The sequence below is a fragment of the Varanus komodoensis genome, unplaced genomic scaffold (assembly GCF_004798865.1).
Source record: "Varanus komodoensis strain SLA01 unplaced genomic scaffold, ASM479886v1 scaffold10, whole genome shotgun sequence".
In the NCBI taxonomy this organism is placed as follows: domain Eukaryota; kingdom Metazoa; phylum Chordata; class Lepidosauria; order Squamata; family Varanidae; genus Varanus; species Varanus komodoensis.
This window is the reverse complement of record NW_025335269.1, coordinates 15,465,241-15,484,505: the sequence shown is the minus strand read 5'-3', so window position 1 is coordinate 15,484,505 and position 19,265 is coordinate 15,465,241. Positions and strand designations below refer to the sequence as shown.

General features: G+C 42.6%; 1 protein-coding gene across 1 annotated transcript in view; it reads left to right on the top strand.

The window, feature by feature from the left end:
* NPSR1 (neuropeptide S receptor 1) overlaps positions 1-19,265 on the top strand; it is a 48,284-nt gene that overhangs the window by 13,274 nt on the left and 15,745 nt on the right. The window contains exon 3 of the mRNA XM_044419149.1: positions 18,830-18,933. Within this exon, the coding sequence (XP_044275084.1) occupies positions 18,830-18,933 (104 nt within the window). The remainder of the gene's footprint in view (positions 1-18,829; positions 18,934-19,265) is intronic.

Genomic DNA, 19,265 nt, shown 5'->3' with positions numbered 1-19,265 from the left:
TTGGGACAAGCTGGACAAAGATTACTTGTGCAAACTTTCATAATTTACTAAGTTGTCTGGGGCATTGTTAGTGTGCAAGGCATCTTGGAAAGGCATGTTAGGGCACTCTTCTGCCACCAGAAGCCCTCTGGATTAAGGAACCCAACCCGTGTTGGCTAGGAATGTTGCAAAATGCAGTCCATTATTTGCAGGGTACCAAGTTGGGGAAGGTGAACTAGGGTATCTACATCACTAATTTCTATGAGGACATGGGCTTTTATGGGCTAAGAGGCTACTAATAAAAAGAATCATAAACCAGAAAAGAAAATCACTATTCAGTGGAGTTGGAAAGAATAGTTCTGGTGATGGTCTGAAGTTGTAGACCTGTTGAACATAATGGGGCTTACTTCTCAGGAAACATGCGGAGGATCCAAGCGATTTTAAAAAGTACAAAAGCCTAATAAATCTGGCTGGTCGATAGAATTTACTTCACAGTCTAACGTTTCAAATTTCTTAGCTTAAGCGAGTGGGAGAAATGAATGGGATGACTTCTGTTTGACTGGGCCTGATTAAGGTGCATGCACTGCATTCCTGTGCATGTACTCGTATACTCAGACTTGCGTCCCAGCATGCTCAATGGCGCTTACTCTGTATGCTTGTTGAGGAGTTGGAAACAAGGTGCTGGAGGAGAGCTTTGTGAACACCCTGGCCCAACAGAAAGACTAACATGTGGACCTAGATCAAATCGAGTCAGAGCTTTCCCTGGAAGCAAAAATGGCAAGACAGAGGTTGTCATACTTTGGGCACATCATGAGAAGGCAAGACTCACTCAGGAAGGCCATCAGATTAGGGAAAGATGAAAAGGAAGGCAAAATGAGGTGGACTGAATCCATAAAGGAAGCCACAGCCTTGAACTTAGAAGAAATGAAGGAAGCTGTGATTGGCTGGACATTCTGGAGAGCTTTCATTCATAGGGACCGTAGGACAAAGATGACTTGATGGCACTTAGCAGCAGCTTATGATTTAGGTAAACAGAAAAAACACAAACAACACAGTAAAAACAATCCTCATCTTTTCTCCCTATGTCAGTCAACGTCTACTAATCATTTCCTTTTATTCTATAATTCTTCATCAAATTCTACCTTCATAATTTAAGGATAAAATTTACTCATTTCTTGCCTTTGGCTTCAATTTCCTTTTACAATATTTAATATTGTCATTTGAACTTCACCTCTCCACAAGAGATTTAACTTCAAGTTTGTGCTGAAACTCTGATTGCCTTGGGCGATGGTTTAAAAATTAAGATGTTCATATTAAATTAATTATTTAAAATAATTCTTCATATTGCTCTTGTCAACTTCTGCATAGCATTAAGGGCAAAAGAGAACAACAGAGATCTGCAAACTGAAACTTATTAATTCCATTTATCACTTAGTAAAGTGATCAAGTTGGTATAATATATTGTATAAAAACCATTAAAGCATCTTGCAGGCAAGGGTTTAATACAGACATAAAGAGGCTCAAACTCCATGTTCCAGAGGTCTGTAATTTTTATCTCTGTGTTTTTGTGGGGTGGGAAACATAAGGCGATGTAGGCAGGTTACAGGTAAGAGTAGAAAAAGCGTGCACAGAAAGGATTACTTACCTCTTCCATGACTTTCAGGCTTTTTTTGTGGGTTGTCCTAGGGCAAATAAATTCCGGTATCATCTTTTAAAACGTGACAAACTGGAATAAAAGTGTCATGTACGTAACAAATCCACTCTACTATAGTTGCACTACTGCGCCACCTGGTGGTTGGTTAATAGTCTATACAGAGAATTAGATACAAACCCCAGAGGGGGTAGAAATGCTATATAGGATGCATGTTTCCTCTTCCAGTGAAAATGAAAGAAGCCTCAGTAAAGCAGCATGTTAAATCCCTTATATAAAAATGCCCTGGATGAAAACATCTGGTATTTCGGCCTCAGGTTCTAGATGTCTTGTGCAACCTCTGTGGGGAAAACAATATTTAAAAATGTAGTTTTGGTACCTGAAGGACATATATGAGGTTGTGAGCAGGTGCCCAGAGCTGATTCCCCTCCCCAGCCCCTGGTGTGCTTTGCACTTCCAAAACACAGACCATTCTATAGCAAAAACCCTTTATGCTTCAGTGCACTTCCAGTAAGCACAACCAATGAAGAATGAGTCTCTGAGCATGCACAAAAGAGTTTGTTGAACCCAATCCAGCATTCTCCTTTTGCGTAGCCCTGAGCACCCTCCCTCTGGCATGTCCTTCTTGGAGACAGACAAGTCTTTGCTATCCGTCACTCCTCTAGTTGATCGGCTTGTCTCTCCCAACATCTCTTTATGGGATCAAGAGTCGTGCCAGTTCTTCTCTCATGCCTCCTTCCTGCAGCTGTAAATCCTGACTATTCTCAGCATCTACTTGAATACCTGGCGATAGTGCTCTTAAGATAAGTCCCTCTGTTTCTTCCATTTCAGTGTCTGAGGATTCTGGTTCCCAGGGCCCCTCATCATTTGACAAGTCTGTCTCTGCCTGATCTTGGAACACATGCCAGGAATAACTGCCCCTTTCATTCCCATCAGCAGGATCCCTAACCCTAAATCTTCCTCTGAGCAGCTTTCAGTTGTACAGATCAGAGTGGCAGATTCCCTCTGGATAAGATCAAGGCTGACTGGAGCTTTTTCACAAGTTGGCCTGGCATTCAGTAGCCACAGAAGCAGTTAAGCCACCAATGCTATGCAGGCTGGAGAAAGGGCCAGAAGGAGAGCAGACCGCACAGGCACCGAATGCGGCTTCCCTTACCTGCCACAGCAATCCCAACCCTCGTCCTAGCTCCGACCACTCCATTTCTTCACCTTAAACACATTTCCTCTTCCTAATAAATTACCAGCCAGCCAGTAATATAAATAAGAGGTGAGAGTGAACAAACATCACTTTTTCCTATTACAGCAGAGGAAGGCAAATGAGTTACTTTTTCCACTTGCATAATCATCAATTCCAAAATAATGGCTTCGACAAGCCTCCACATGACTACTCCAGTATAGGATGACCATAGCAAGGGTGAAACAAAATCAGAAAAGGACTCTGTCTGGAAGCCTTTTCTACAGACCGTGATCATGAGCTGAAGGAGTGACTCTCTTTTCCCCATCAGTCTCCCCTGTCTATCCTTCCCTAAGGTTTCTTTTCTTTTTTGTCAGATACGCCCGAGGCTGCACGAGAGTGTTTGCAGACAGCGCCCACAAACAGAAGGCATTGTGCAGCTATTCTTTTCTTTCCTAACAGATTTCCATGTTAAGAAAAAAGATGAAAGAAGTGGCAGAAAAATGCAAGAGGGACACAGGATGAACGCAACACACACCCTTCATAAAATTAAGTAAATGAGGCACAGCGATGGCACCAAAAATCCTCAGTGGGAACCCTTCCTGTTTCTTAGGCATCCGGGTCACTCTTCCCACTGAGCTGAAATAACTGACTTATCTGGCTAATTCCAATTCTTCTGTAACTTCTTTCTGCCATTAATGTACAACATCCCTTTTTTTCTAAACACCTTGTAGGATTTTCTCTAAAGCAAACCTTTAATTCCCTCACAGAAGGGGACCTTGATGGCAGTTTCTCCCGAGGAATTAGAATGTTTGTGAACATTCCCTGGCAGCACAACAGCCAAGCCAAAGACAGAAAAATTTGTTCTAGCATGTAGATCTAAACAATAGCTAAGATTCTTGAGTCTTTGCGGACAGGACAAAAGGTCAGTGTTAGAGGACATGCTTTGTTGGAGAAAGTCAGTAGATTCAATCACTGACATCTCCTGATAATAAGGAACAGGTAGGTAAGGTCAAAGATACCCGAAACTTTGGAGAGCTGGTCCTGCCAGTCAAAGTAATCAGTGCTGTTCACTCTGAACTGCCTTAATGAACTAACTTCAGAACTATTGAATAGATTGTAATAAAATCAATTAATGGTTATATTTTTGTGGTGGTGGAACAGTAGTATCAATTGAAGATATTCTCCTATATTGTAGTTTTTATTGGCTATGCAGAAAGAAATTAAATATTCCTTTACTAAGAGATTTCTGTGGTAGCAATCCTTCCACCTGGGTATAAATTTGTTCAAGAGATGCATCTTATTTTACAGGAGAGGTCACCAATTTCCTTTTAACACTGTAATGAAAATTGGGAAAAATGCTGTTATCTTCCTGAGACAGGGTATGGCACGAGTTGTATTCTGCTGCTAAATTAGTTTTAATTCTGTTTTTTATTGGTTTTGCTGTTTCATGGCTGTAATAAACAGAATTTTACAACTTCAGTAATCTAGGCTGATTTAGATGGACTGCTAGACTAATCTAAGACAACTTGCTGTGCATCCATTTCTTTACTTTGAACATTATTTCAGAAGCCATTTGCAGACCTTATTATTTTTCATCCTCTTTTCCCATAAAGCAAGATTTACCTTCCAGTGGGCATATGTTCTTCCATTTGCATTTCATCAGATACTTAACCACACAGCTCTAAGAATCATAGAAAAGCAGAGTTGGATGGGGCCAAGAAAACCTTCAGACCCAAACTCATGCTCCATGCAGGACTCCAAATTAAAAATATCCCAGACAGATGGCCATCTAATATATGAAAATGAACTCTTAGTATTACTCTTTGTGCAGCCTCCTGTGCTTTTACTACAATGTACACAATTGCTATAAAGGGACTGAACTGTGCTCCTGCGCTAGAAGTGCTGCATTTATTGGCCTCAAGCAGAGTTAAACTGTGTTGCACATTTGTAATTAGAACCATGTGTAAGAAATGTTGGAGGCAACGTCAGGGAGCTGTTATCACCTGGTGCTCATTGCACATTCTATCAGCCTACCATTAAACAACTGTCTGCTTGGATTAGAAAGAACAATCACCAGATTGCCTCTACCGATTCCAGCCACTTAGACCCAGCACCGCAGTTTCCCAACGGATTAGGGCCTGTAATGAGCATGGAGCCCATTAGCCGGCACAGTATTGTGAGCAAAGGTCAGTTACCTTTAATCCTAAGCATTAGCTCTGTTCCTGCAGTTTCCAGATTGATCAGCACCACCCATCACTGCCCCAATATTATTGCTATGATTCCTGAAGATTTGCTTAATTACCTTAACCAACACAAATGTGTTTCTTTTAAAGGTGTGTTGGTCCTCAAGACTGATTGCAAATGGAAATTAAAATGTGTTCATCATTCCTAGAGCTTTATAGATGAGTCTGATAAGAAGGTACTGAGCATCCCTTCATCTGTCATTTGCATGATTGTATGAGCTACAGATAAGTTTTATTTATATGCTGAATATGTTTCTTGAAGTTCACCCAAGGAAGAATAGAATAACAAGCGCCAGGAAGGCCAATTCAAACTGCAGAGGAATTCACTGGGGCTAAGCAATACCTTGCGCCTTTCTTACTTCGGGCCTGTATTCACACATTCACAAGGTGATGAACTATTTATGTACTCTCCACATGCAGCCATCTTCCTTGCAAATGCTGGCATGCATCCCATCAGCCCCTGTGCAAGGAATCAGTTCCACCATGCACCATTCCTCCTGCCTCACCTGCCTCTCCCCCACTGGTTCCCATGCTCCCCTGCTCATGTGCTTAACTGGCTGCCTTCTCTTGATTTGTTTCCTCCTCTGCTGCTTTGCAGAGCAAGTGCCTACCCACTAGAGGAGCACCATTGCTCTGGAGGAGCACTGCGGGACCCCTCCATCGCTGCATTGACCAGACAGGTGTGCCACGTGCGCCTGTCTCCAAGGTCACTGCTGCCGGAGATCGTGCTGTGCAAAGCCTGCCACTGATGATATTCCAGAGCTTTGGCTGAGTGCTGGGATAGCAGTCCACTGGCTGAAGAAAAAAGCTGCACAAGGCAGCCAATCATAGTGAGACAGCAGCTGCCTCTGCAGTTGCTAGGCAGAACAGGACAGCAAGAAATAGAGGCTGGAGGGTCCACTGCTGTGGTCACTCTAGCTGTCAAACTCGATGGTCGAAATGGGGAAACTACCAAAAAACTTTGTAACTGAATTCACATAGAACAACAAGCAATGCTGAAATGTGGAAACCCTAGAACAGACCATTGATTCTTCATGGAGAGTTAAGGTAACCAAACATGCCACACTTCCCTAGCAGCCACATCCACTTGCTGCCTGTATCCATCCCAAACCCGAAGGATTGGGATTAGGACTAGAGAAGATGACTGGCAATGGAATGAGCATGGGAGTGGTTCTGCAAGATTCCCAGATGGCCTATTTCACCTGTCTATTCTTCTGGCCCTGCTAACCAGGAGGAGGGGTCAAGGACCACCAGGACCCTCATATCAACTCTGAGGTCTCACATGCCACTTTGAAGCTGCAGCCAGTATGCAAAGGGCTGCAAAGGCAGCAGGAGACACCGTGCAGTCAGAGTCCAGCTGCTGACCTTGGGACACATTTCTGGGATCAGAGCGGGGATCTCAACCTGTCTGATGGCCATGTATGTAGCAGCCATATGGCATTGCACTCTGGAACTTCTCCTGCCAGATAACTTGGTCAGAATGCCAACAACATAAATCAAATTTCCATAATTCCTCTCCCTTGATCATTCAAAGTGCCTACAATTATAAGCATCAATTAACAGTTTTTCTTTTTTCCTCTTGGCAGTATATTGGGCATTTTTCTTATGGAAAATGTAGAACATATGCTGCAGTCCTAAGTATATTTACCAGGAAGTATGTCACTTGAAAGCTGTGGGACTTTCTTCCAAGTATACATGCTTTTGCAACTGCAAATGTCATGATATTGCTCTAAATTAACTACAGTTCCTCTTTTTAGTTTACTCATAAAAATTACAAAAATAAATGGGAGCACAGATGAAAGATGAGAGGAAAGAGGGAGGGGAGGGAGAATACAGCATAAAATATATCCTTACACAATAATTATTTACAATATATACTATTAAGAAAGAAGGATTTTATACTTCCATCTCCAATACACTAAGCATTCCATTTACAATACATACTATTAAGAAAGAAGGATTTTATACTTCCATCTCCAATACACTAAGCATTCCATATGTCTTCATAAGCATCCTTATGGAATGGACAATTGTAGAAGATATATTCAGGTGTAGCAAGAGCAGTAAGATAATTGGACCATTGGATGAAAATTGATGGTGGGCTCTTCTTGGCAGCTGTGTACGCTCTCAGAATTGACTTTTGCTGTCTATCTGGTAATCCCCAAATCACAGGAATGTAATTTAAGAGTGCAAGAATATCTGCACTTATCACAGGGTTTTCAAGAATAAAATGCATAAAAGCAATGACTTTCAACCAAAAAGAAGGTAGTACAGGACATGCCCACATCATACGCCTCAGTGAGCCATTATTAGCATTGCATTGCCAGCTTCTGATCCGGCGTGTCCAATATATGCAAAACCTCCTGCTAAATATAGAATCCTTGGGGCTGCATTCCAGCAGTGGGCAAGGCTGACGGCAGCATCGATCCAGCCCAAATACCCCAAATGACAGCATCTTTCAGTTTGAAGGTCTTCCTGCCAAGTGATGGAGCCTTAAAAGAGGCACTCCAAACTTTTAGAATGGTGGGAGAGGAAACACACAAAACCCAGGAAAGCACCAGATGACTGGTGGTCAGGGAAAATGGGGTGGGGCCTGGGAAAGGGGGAGGGGGCCAACTGAAGGAACCACTGAGGGCCAGATTGGCTCTCTGAGAGCCTGAGGTTCCACATCCCTGCTGTAGAAAATGTTTTTAGGCTGGCCTTTTCTCCGGCATGTTCCTTCCTTATGCACGGAGAGAGTTTGCTTTGTTTTATTGAATGGGAAGAAAGATTCCAGGGCATCCCATCCCGTGCAGACGGGCCTAGGTTCTTGAGAGGTTGTTCCCTGTGATAAGTCCAATCAATCGGTAAGGTGCTTCTTTTTCATTCACATGCCAGTTCTGTTGCTGCTGGTGGACGTGGTGAGGAAAAGGGAGATGGAGATCTGGGCATGATCCCAAATGGCACCCTGTGTTTTCTAAATATATGACATCACAAATGCATTCTGCTCTGAGCTTACGTGGAGTCTGAATCTATGACAACTTGAAGTATTCTTCATGCCCCTCAAATGCATCGTGGTTAGACCAGGCACTGCTGGTTCCTTATGCTCCACACGCATTTGCTAAAAAAGGCTGACTTGCAATTGTAACAACAAAGCATGCATTTTACTTGACACACACAAGCACACACATCCTTTCATTGAATATAAATTGTTTTCTTTCCAGAATATGAGAATGAAATTGCCTAAGATTCAGTCTGTGATTACTGAATGATGTTGTTCCTTCTAAATTAGTCTTTGGGTTTACAAATGCTGAGCCAAAAGAATAAGTTCCCCTCTTTCAGTGTGGTATCACATTTAAAATGGCTTCAGCAAACATTTAATCTGGTTAAGCTTTTTTGCTGTGGTGATGAAAGAATGTGAACATTATTATAACTGAAATCAATTGTACTTTACTTAATCTCTCGGTTCCTATATTTAACCAATTGTGAGAAGTGAAGCAGAATATTGATATCTTGTGTACAATTTCCCCATATTTATCTACTTCCTTTTGCTCTGAAATATGTAATAGAAACCTTGAAGCAAACCTGGCTTTTTAAAATCGCCTTCTAGAGTTTATCAATATGATATTGTTGTGAGAAACTGCCTAGGTTATCACTGGTCATGGGAAAGTTATAGTAGATAGAAAGAAGGCTGTGTTTCAGATTCAGCCAAATTGGGAAATATCAAAATTGAAGCAGGACTTCTTTGAGGTGGACCAAATCCAAATCTGAACACTCCTGAAGATTCCAGATTCAGAAAGATGTAGAGACAAAGATAGTGTGTCTCCAAAAACGTATACATTTCACTCCAAGCTCTCCATATAATGAAAACAAAGAAACAGAAAAGAGCAAACCTTGCCTTCAAGGTGCATCATGCTACTTAAGGGCCAATCTAATCTGGTCTGCCTTCTTACCTCAATGCTGTATGGTCATGTTAGGTTCCCTCCCATCAATCTGCTCACTAAAATTTCCAACAGAATTTGAAACCTTCTGAACCTCAGCAACTGCCTGGCTTATCTGGGCCCATTGGCCTTAGCACTTCAGCTGCAGACTCTTGCCACACTACTTCCTTTGAAAGGGATTCCACAGCATTTGAAGGCTTTCATTTAGGAGGAGTGGATCCAATCCCTACACCTGCTGAATGGGGGAATTTGTCCACAGACTTTCTCCTTGTGGAAGGTGGTCCTCTCTGGGTCCTCAGATGACAATTGTTACAGAGGAGATTAGACATACCTGCTATCTGTACATGTGTAGTTATGCTTCATATTTTCATCCATACCAAGCAATTTCCGATGGCATCTCCCATTGATCTGATCAAAGGAAGTCGCTTCTGTGGAAGCATGCCAGTTTGACTGCCTAGTCAGTAGCCAGCCAGCTGGCCCAGGAGGTACCTGAAAATTGCGTTCTGGTACCCACTCAGCCTTGAAGCCCACTAGGTGACTTTGAGCCAGTCACTGATTCAGCCTACCCTAACTCACAAGGGTGTTGTGAAGAAAAAATGGAGAGGAGGAATAGGATTATCCCAGCTTGGATTTTTTGGGAGGGAGACAAAGGGCAGGGTATAAACATAATAACTATCTTGTCAACTACAGTATTGTGGGAGGCTGAGGCAAATGCTTTCCTGAATTAGAAATATGCAGTGGAAATTTCATTGCAATGATCTACCAAAGCAGTCACAGGACAGGACTGGACAGGATAGCTGATAAAGCTGGTTTAGCAAGATGTATTCTTGAAAAACTAGTGCTGGCCCCTAGTGATCAGTGCATTCTTTTCTTGATGCTCACCCCAACTAATAAATTGTTCTGAAACCCTTCCTCATATCAGCCTCAAGACTGTCTTTCCATTGCCAGCTCTTCTGGAAACAGGGCCATTTGCCTTTCTCCAGCTTTCCAGCAGTCAACCCACACTCTGAGCATTTTCAAAGAACAGACCGTGACTTTTAAAAAAAATTGCTGTACATTCCATCAGCACCCTGAGATGTAATTCATTTCAGAATTCATTTCAGAAACCTGAACTCATTTAAAGTTGCTAGGTGTTCTTGATCAATCTCCTCATCTATCCTCACCTGCAAACCTTCTTTAGATCATTTTATTCTCCTGTTACCAAACTGAACATAGTCCTCCTTGTGAGCCAAGCAGAAGCAAAATAAGGGTTGGGTTCCTGCAATTTAACGTGGCAGATTCCCATAATTTAGGCTTGAGATGTACAATGCCTTCCTCTGCAGGGTGCACCATATTAAAAATAACATGACGGCCAATGACTGGTCTGAACATAATTATATTTCATCAGAGAGTGCTTTCATGCCTAAACATACCCCTGGGGACTGAAAATATCAGAACTAATAAGTGCTTTTAATGTCTAAAGGAAAAGCCAACGGAAGATAGCAATGTACCTTCCTAGGTAACTCTGATGTTGTAATTACAAGCTAGATAAAAGTATGAACTGCCATCAGGCACAATCCTCAGCCCTCAGAGAGACCTTTGAGAAAGCATCAAGCTGCTCCATGCCTCATAAGTTTAAGGTTAAGTGACTATAAGGAGCAAAACATTTCTCCTGAACCATAGCCTACACTCATGAATTCTTCTGTTGCTGCTAGATACACTGAAGAGATTAAATAAAGCTTGGCTCAAGGTTTCTAGAACTCTCCTACGAAGTTCTATTGGATTTCATGTGGAAGTGGAGTCTGATGCATGCTGGAAGGGAAGGTCTTTTGGTTATACACTGCTGATGTGTCCTGAATGGTAACAGCAATTTATCACTTTTAGGCCCATGGGATTTAGAGCAAGGTTCTTTGCAAAAAAGAATAACTTGAGGAACAAGCTGGCTGCAACTAGCAGGGAAAGATAAATGAGCTCCAAATTAGTTCCGGGGCGGGGGGCGGGGGTGAAAGCAACAGTGTGGTGAAAGGAATATACAGGACTGCACTGTTTCAATACTTCTTCCGCTCATGAGCAATGGCATCTGCTGGAACACCAGGGTAGCTGATAGATCTTCCTTGCTTCAGCAAGAAAATGAGATGATTGAAAAGGCTTTTGTTTTGCTGTAGCTTGTGACAGACAAGCATGTCAGAGAATATGGAAATCAAACAGTAGCTGGACATGTGCATCTTTTTCTTTGATGGGCTTCTTGCTTCACAGAAGCATCCTAACTGATAACACTCCCCCCCCCCACTTCCCCTTCCTTCTCCCCTGCATCTTCCTTCCCTTCTCCAGCCTCTTGCTTCCTTCCCCTAAGACCCCAGCAGGCACCTCGCAGTTAACTGCTTGAAATGCAGCACAGACTATGAGTGGATGACTCAAGACTGGCAGCTCAGTGAGCATGGCGAATTTGCCCCAAGTTGCTTCACCACCCACTTTTTCTCAAGTTGCCTCCTACTTTTATGACTGCAAGTGAAACAGTCTTTTCTGTTGACACACCCGGTACGTGCAACACCCTTTCCCCAGAGATCTAACGGGTAATAGCTTTGCCAATGTTTCAGTGCGGGATCAAACATTTCCTGTTTGCCTATTTGAATGGGTTAGGTGGCCTAGTAAATGCCTCAACTGGACATAGTCCAGGATTCTCTGGATATTTTCCGGTCATCTTTCTTGACTGGGTTTTCTACAGAAGTACAGTGTTCCTGCAGAAAATGGATCCCGGTGCAACAACCTGATTCTTTTTGTCTTTTCATATTTAGCATTTTCTCACTGCTTGTGAGAAAAATGGCATGTAGGATGGTTTTTGCAGGGAATTTGTAATGCAGGTGCGTTCACCAGGTGGGAAATAACTCAGTGCATGGGACATGAATTCAGATATACTTCTTTTTCCTCCATGGTCCTTCCTTGCTGCTCACTGTGTACTTCAAACTGGGAAGAAAATCTGCTTTGGGCATTCACCCACTTGTCAGATCTTTCCTCTTATTTCATCCTGTGGGACCATTACAAATGCCTACATTTTAACTGGTATACTGGTTGTGGATAAACAAGACAGAAAAAAGTTATCTTCCACTGAGCTTCTGCTTCTGCCATTTAATAGTTTGAAAGCAAGAAAACCCAGTGAGCTTCTCTAGATACATTGCTTCAACAATTCAGCTAATGATAGCTCACCATCTTTCCATCACCTAGTTTCACATTCTACATTTTTAACGGCAAAATTATAAGTTTCCAATCCATAGATATACACAGTGTGAGTTCAGAGTGTTGGGAGACAAAAGCTTCCTCAGACTGGCAGCTTTTATACAATCAGGCCATCAGCAAAATGTCTAGCATCATTCTTGATTTAGAAAATGTGTATTGGCATATTAGAATATGTTTATAATTGCCTAGCAACAGATGGCTCATGGAATACAGAGGGTGGTAGTAGTGATATTGTGCATAAAAACAGAAGAGCATCTTTACTTTTTTTTGAATGGAACTTTGCTACTTTTTAAGCAGAATTATATGCATAATTGGAATAAAGGCTCAGGTGAGGACATAAATAAGGAAAAATGGTATCTGTTATTTGCATGAGAATTCCAGGGCACTGACTGAATAATACATATGGTGTAACTGGAGCAGCAAGGGACATGCAAAATAAATAAAATATTTCTTTGGCAAAAGGTAATGAATTTTGTGAAGCAATACTAACAATGCATGCATTCGAAATCACAACACTTTATACAAAATTCATATATAGATTGAGCCATCCCTCGATCAATAGAGGCTATACTCTTCTTCTGACTACTTATAAGCATAGAATTGCTACCTTACATCCCAATGATTTCAGTGAGTCTTTTCTAAGATGACTGAATCGGGATTAAAATAATTGCTCCTTATTTTCCTATTTCAAATGGTTTCCTGAAAAGCTCTGAACTGTTTCTTTCCTAATTTTCTTTACTTATGTATGTGTGTGTGTGTGCACATGCCCAGAAACAAGAATGGGAGCAAAGTCATTTGGTTTGCATTTTAATGTGAACTTCTAATTTCACACATTTAAGTATATAAATGAGCACTTTGTTATTCATCAAACTTCAGGTCTTTGATTTTTAAAAAGAGTTGCAAAGAAATGCATTAAAATGTGTATACTGGGGAAAGTGCTCACAGAATTGCCTATATTTGTGAAAATAAGGGGTTTTTTGTTTTTGTTTTGTTCAGTTGCAAATTTGTGCACGGCCCATTGCGTCCCCAAGGACAACATTCCTCCAGGCTCTCCTGCCCTCCACCATCCCTCAGGGTCCACCCAAGCCCACAGCCACTGCCCCAGAGGCTCCATCTAGCCACCTCATCCTCTGCTGTCCCCTTCTCCTTTTGCCATCAATCGTTCCCAGCATCAGGGTCTTCTCCATTGAGAAAATAAGGTTAACATGTTTTACATTGGGAAAAAGTCTTGAAAGACTGTCCTTTAGGCAAAATTCCATACAAAAGCACTTGTGTTCAGAGAAATTCACCCAAAATGGGCACAAATATTCATGCAAACCTTAGGGTGTGCTTTCCTTTCCCACTCAGCCTTCCAAAACTCACTGGGTCAACAGGACATGCTCAATCCTCACTGGCCATTTTTCAAGGAGGGTGAAGGGCTGCCCCTTGGGAAAGTTTTGTTCTTCTGCTTTTTTCTCCCTGTTGTTTCTCAGTGGCCTTGTTTTGCTCCATCTCTGGGTACAGGGTTGCTGAGTCTGCAATTACGGGGAGTACTGATGACACACGAGTATCATTGTTTCTTTTCTGAGTGCATCCCTGGCCTCATTCAGAGACAGAGCCTCTCATATGTTTAGCTCTTGTGGACTTGTATCTGCACCACAATTCATCTGCTGCTGCTGAATTGGTGGGCTGTATCTTTCGATGTAGGCAGGAGGCCATCATCTGGAGTCACCCTTTGCTGCATTCGACTATTCATGAGCAGCTGGAGTTCACTTCACAGTCATGATAACCGACACAATTGCAGCGGCGTCTGCTACATGAGTGAAAGTTGTGCTAGGGCACACGTCAGTCCTCTTGGTTAATTGCCAGTTGTGCTTTGGGTTTTTGTGCAGGCGACATTCCTAGCTCGTTGTTGCCAGTCTGCTTAATCCTGCTACAGGCAAAAATAATTAAACCATATGCCCCTCTCTTCACCCCAAGTACCTCTTGTAAACTGGATCACATGCCTGTATCTTTTTGACTGGCAAAAGCATCTTTACTTACTGACCCAAAAATGACATGACTGAATATTTACAGCAATTTGTGCATTTTTCTACACTGGGAATAAATCAGACTGGGTTTGTTGTTCTTTTTAAAACAAAATATGAAAACGGAGCAGAACTAGCAATGTTTTACAAAATAAAACTATTTCTGCTTAACTTTGCTTGAAAGCCATTTTTTTAAACCTGCAACATAATTAATTGGCCAAGTTAGTTGATATAAACTGAACAAATTTTTGTGTGAAGATAAATCACCCCTCACCCATCCCTACCCACACAATAGAAATAATAGTTTTGGATCTTCTAGATACAGAATGCATCACCAACTCATATGTTTACCAACAAATTTACTTATGTTGCTGTAAAACTGTTTTCTTGCTCATATTCAGGGTTGGCAAGCGAGAACTTCATGGTTTTACATTGATATGTAAGATAGACCACTTGTTTGCCCTTCCTGCTATGGGTTCTCCAAAACAATCTATTTTCACCTTTGCTGAAAAATCAAATCCCCATCCTGGTGTCATTTTTCATGTTTCAAGCTTGCAGGTGTTGATCAGAGTCTTAGCTCAGTTTTTGATCCCTTGAACTAGTGACAAGAAATACAAGTCTATTAGAACAAGCTGTTCTTTGTTTTCAGTGTGTGCCTGGACATTATGAATTGGCTCCAAAAGTGCCCTTAGAAACGTAAGAAGAGCCTTGCAGGATCAGATGCGGGCTCTGCCTTGCCCAGCCTTTTCTTCCTACAGTGGCCAAAAAGTTGCTCAGGGGAAACCCACAAGCAGCCAGGAGTGCAACAGCAGCTTCCTACCCATGTTTCCTGGCAACTGGTGTACATAGGCATAATGCTGCTGATACCAGAAGTAGCATAGAACGCTGAGGACTAGTAACTGCTGAAGTGCTTACCTTCAGTGAATTTGTCTGGTCCCCTTTTAAAGCCCTCCCAAGTAGTGGCTATCACTACAGCACGTAGGAGTCAATTCCATCATTTTACTATATGCTGCATGAAGAAGTCCTTCCTTTTATCTGTCTTGCATCCTCCACCAGTCAGCTTCAGATGCTAGAACTATGAGAGAATGAAATGATCTCTGTATTGATTTTCTCCATACTGCACGTAATTTTGTATGCACCTATCATGCCTTCCTTTACTTGCCTTTTTTCTAAGCTAAACAATCTCAGATATTGTAACTGTGATCAATTTAGTTGCCCTTCTCTGTCCTTTTTCCAGCTCTACAAGGTCCTCTTTTAGGTGTGGTGACTAGAACTGTATACAGTTTTCTAAATGCAGTCACACCATAGATTTGTGTAAGGACTGTATGGCCTTGACACTTCTATTTTCACTTTTATTTCTTTTCAGTTCCTTTCCTGATTATGCCCAACATGGTTTTTGCCTTTTCGCAGCTAATATGCACGGGGTTAACATTTTCACTAAGCTGCCCACCAAACTCCAAGATCTCTTTCTTGGTCAGTCACTGCCAGTTCAGACCACATCAACTTTGGGGTTTGTTTGCCCCAAATCCATATAACTTTGCTTATACTGAACCACATTTGCCAAGTTGATGCCCATTCTTCCAGTTTGGAGAGTTCTTTTTGAAGCTTCTAAAAATCCTTTTTGGGTGACCACATTACCACCCTAAATAATTTGATCTCACTGGCAAACTTGGCCACTATATTGTTCATTCCTGATCCCATGGAAAGAGCATTTTATTCATTGAAGGGTTGCTCTACCCTTAGAGTAGACTTCTGTTTTGGCAAAGTAAAGCTAAATCCAAGACTATTTGAGTGGAGAGGGATATCAGCTGTCAGAAGGATCCTAATCTGGGTAGCAGAAAACTCCACCAGCACCATTCTGACATATGTAGGGGTGAAAAGGGGGCATGTTGAGGTGGTCCAAAGAAGGCCTTTGATCTACTGGATCCAATACTGTCCTGCTCTCCTGCTACAGCCCCAAGAAAAAGCAAAACTATGCCAGTCTTGGAACTATTTCCCCTCTCCTTCAAAGCAACAGACAGGAATATTTAGGGAGGTTGCTGTTGCTGTATTGTTAAATAACTACACCCTGTCTCATCTCCTTGTCTCGATGTAACATTCTGGTCTTACAGTGTTTGATATTTGTCCACAGAAGAGAGAATTTGCTGATTGGCTTACAATTTCAGAGTGGATATTTCCTCTCTTGTTAGGAGCTAATATGTTCAGCTCTTCCAGAAACCTCTAGGATAGCCTTCCCCAATGTTGTGCCTTCCAGACACGTTTGGACTGCAACACCCAGAATTCCCAGTCAATAGCCCTGCTGGATGGGGATTCTGGGAGTTGTGGTCCAAATGCCTCTGAAGGCCACCAGGTTGGGGAAGGCCGTTCTTGAGAAATGTTAATTTCTAGCATCTCACTATCCAACAGAAGCTTCAGAACAGACCGAGGCTGTGGAAGGTGAGGCACCTGGTTTACAGAATTACGTGGAACTGTGATAAGGGTCATCACATCAGTTATTTTTCCCCATGCAAGGTTCCAATCTGTGCTCCCCTCACAAACATCCATGCAGAATCTAGCTCTGGACAGAGAAGCAATGGGTCGGAAATACAGGCGTAGCAGGCAGGAAAAGGGTTGAGCACCCCTTCCACTCTAAATTTATCTCTCCAAAAGTGGTTTTTATCTCAGAACAACTAGGCTATCAGCACGCACACATTTGTACATAAAATGTGGTTAAGGCCTCAGGAATCCAGTGTAAACGCACTCCTTGTCCAGAGTGTTGAAACATGGACAAAACATTCTCTTTCAGCTGAAATTTTCTTTCATCTTGTTCTCTGGTGGCTTGCTTTTCCTTCAGCCCTGGATCACATGCTCCTTCCAACTAGAGAAAGATCAATGGGGAAAAAGTCCTGTGGGAAATGTCAAAACCCTGGATCAGCAGTGACTAGGATAGCACTAAGGCTGCCTAGTTTAAAGGTAAAGAAAAATATGATTGAAGAGAACTAGACTATCCACAGTTATCATCATCATTTATACCCCACCTTTCTTTTCTTCACAGGAACTCAAGGCAGCTTAAAAGGTTCTCCACTCCATTTTAGTCTCACAGAAATCCTGTCAAATAGGTGTAGGTCAGGAGTCACCCAGTGAGCTTCATGTTTTTGTTGGAACAAGAACCTGGTTCTCCTGGTCCCAGTCCAATGCTGTAACCACTATGCCAAACTGGCTCTCAGTCAGTAAGGAAGGCATCAGACCTCTCTATTTTTAAGGTCACCAAGTGCTGCCAAGCTGCACCCTGGAGCTCCCAGCCAGTCCCCGGGGCTGAGCCTGAGGAGAACTGCCAACCAGTGGGGCATGTGCCTTGAGGGCAAAGTCCAGGGGCCTACATTCCCGTCAAATGAGAACCCAGAGAGTGGCAGGCACAAAAGCAACCTCAGTTTTATCCCTCTATATATGATGGTGAGTTTAAAGTACAAACTGCATGTGCTGAAAGCAGAGTTTTGAAAGGTTTTAAAGGTTTTATGATGGACCGTTTTGTTACACTTCACGTGTACCACAGGAGTGTGTTGAAGCCTGGAATGGCATTTGGAGAGAGGAGGAAGAAGACTTTTAGGGCTTTACAACTCAAGTAATGTGCATCACTGTCTAAAGGGTGCTCCTAGAAAACCATCAAGTCCTGCATTTAAAATTACCTAGCTGCTGGAAATCCTAACAAAGGGGTTGGGGGTAATACCCCGTCAACAAATGCTGATGGATAAAGTAAATGATCCCCTGATTAGTCCCACCTGGAAGCCCACTTCACACATTATTCAAAGGGAGGGGCCATGCTAGTGCAAAGGGGCATATTTCTGGACCTCCTCCATCCATATGTTAGCATGGTCATCTGAAAGGGAAGCCTTTGTGGGAAGCCCTTCCTAGTTCCTGGGGTCTGTCAGCACGGGGTTCCAGAGCCAGGGCAGGACTACGCAGGCAGAGTTCGCCGTGCAGGGCCTTTCCTACAACATGGCTGGAGGGGAGGTGGGGAGGAGAAGCCATGCATGGCACCCCTTTTGCTGCAATGTTCAGGGCGCTTCTGAGATGCCACCATGGATTTCTTTGGTGAAGAGGGCCAGGGGTCCTGCTTTACAGAGGACAGCCCTTTATGTGAAAGTGCCTTCTATTTTATGGGCTGTCCAGTCCTAGACTGGTTCGACTGAAGAAGCACAAGAAAGGGGAGGATGCCACTCTGGCGTGGCCCATGGGTGGCATGCACCTGGATGGCCAATGGAGAGGCACACTGGTCCCCATCTTCCCTGCTGAAGTGGGATTCATTGTGTTACTATTTAAGTTGCAACAATGATGTCTAAATCTGGAGCTGTATGTATAAGCTTGCCTATCCCGATGTTATGCAAATCTGCACCCCCTTTTTAGCGGAGGCAAGAGCTTTTTCTGGCAATGCGGAAGTTTGATGGTCTTCTTAAAGAGCAGCTCCTTTGGCTGCGGCCCTCTCATGTCCCTGTGCTTTGAGCACTCCTGATATCAGAGCACCATGGCAAGCAGCCACTCCAGCCAGCACACCACCCATGTAGGGTGGGCTGAAGCTGTGCAAGATGGGACCGGTGCTTCTCCTAGAATAATAGCAGCCACAAATGTGTGTTCTTACCTCTGTCTTTTTAAATGTTTAACAGATTGCTTTACCGGCCTTATAAATATTATGACGGATATAATTTGGCGCTTCACTGGAGATTTCATGGCCCCTGATCTTGTCTGCCGAATTGTCCGCTATTTGCAGGTACAAGAACTACATCAATGTCTTTCTTTGTGTCTCCCTCAGGAACACCACATATTCACATTATGCTGAATAGGGAATGCTGAGAGTTACAGGAACTTTTTTGGTCTAAGCATGCATTGGACCGGTTCTTTAATAATAGTAATATACAGAATGGAAACACACTAAGCAGCAGGGATAAATTGTACTGGCTGATTTTCTCTTCTCCTCCTTACATAAGTTGCATTTGTGCAAAAACATGCAATAAGGGGAGAGTATCTAATTGCATCTCCCAGATATATACTAAACATAAGCCAGTTTATAATTTGTTTTTCCTAAAGGTAGATCTTGGGTGA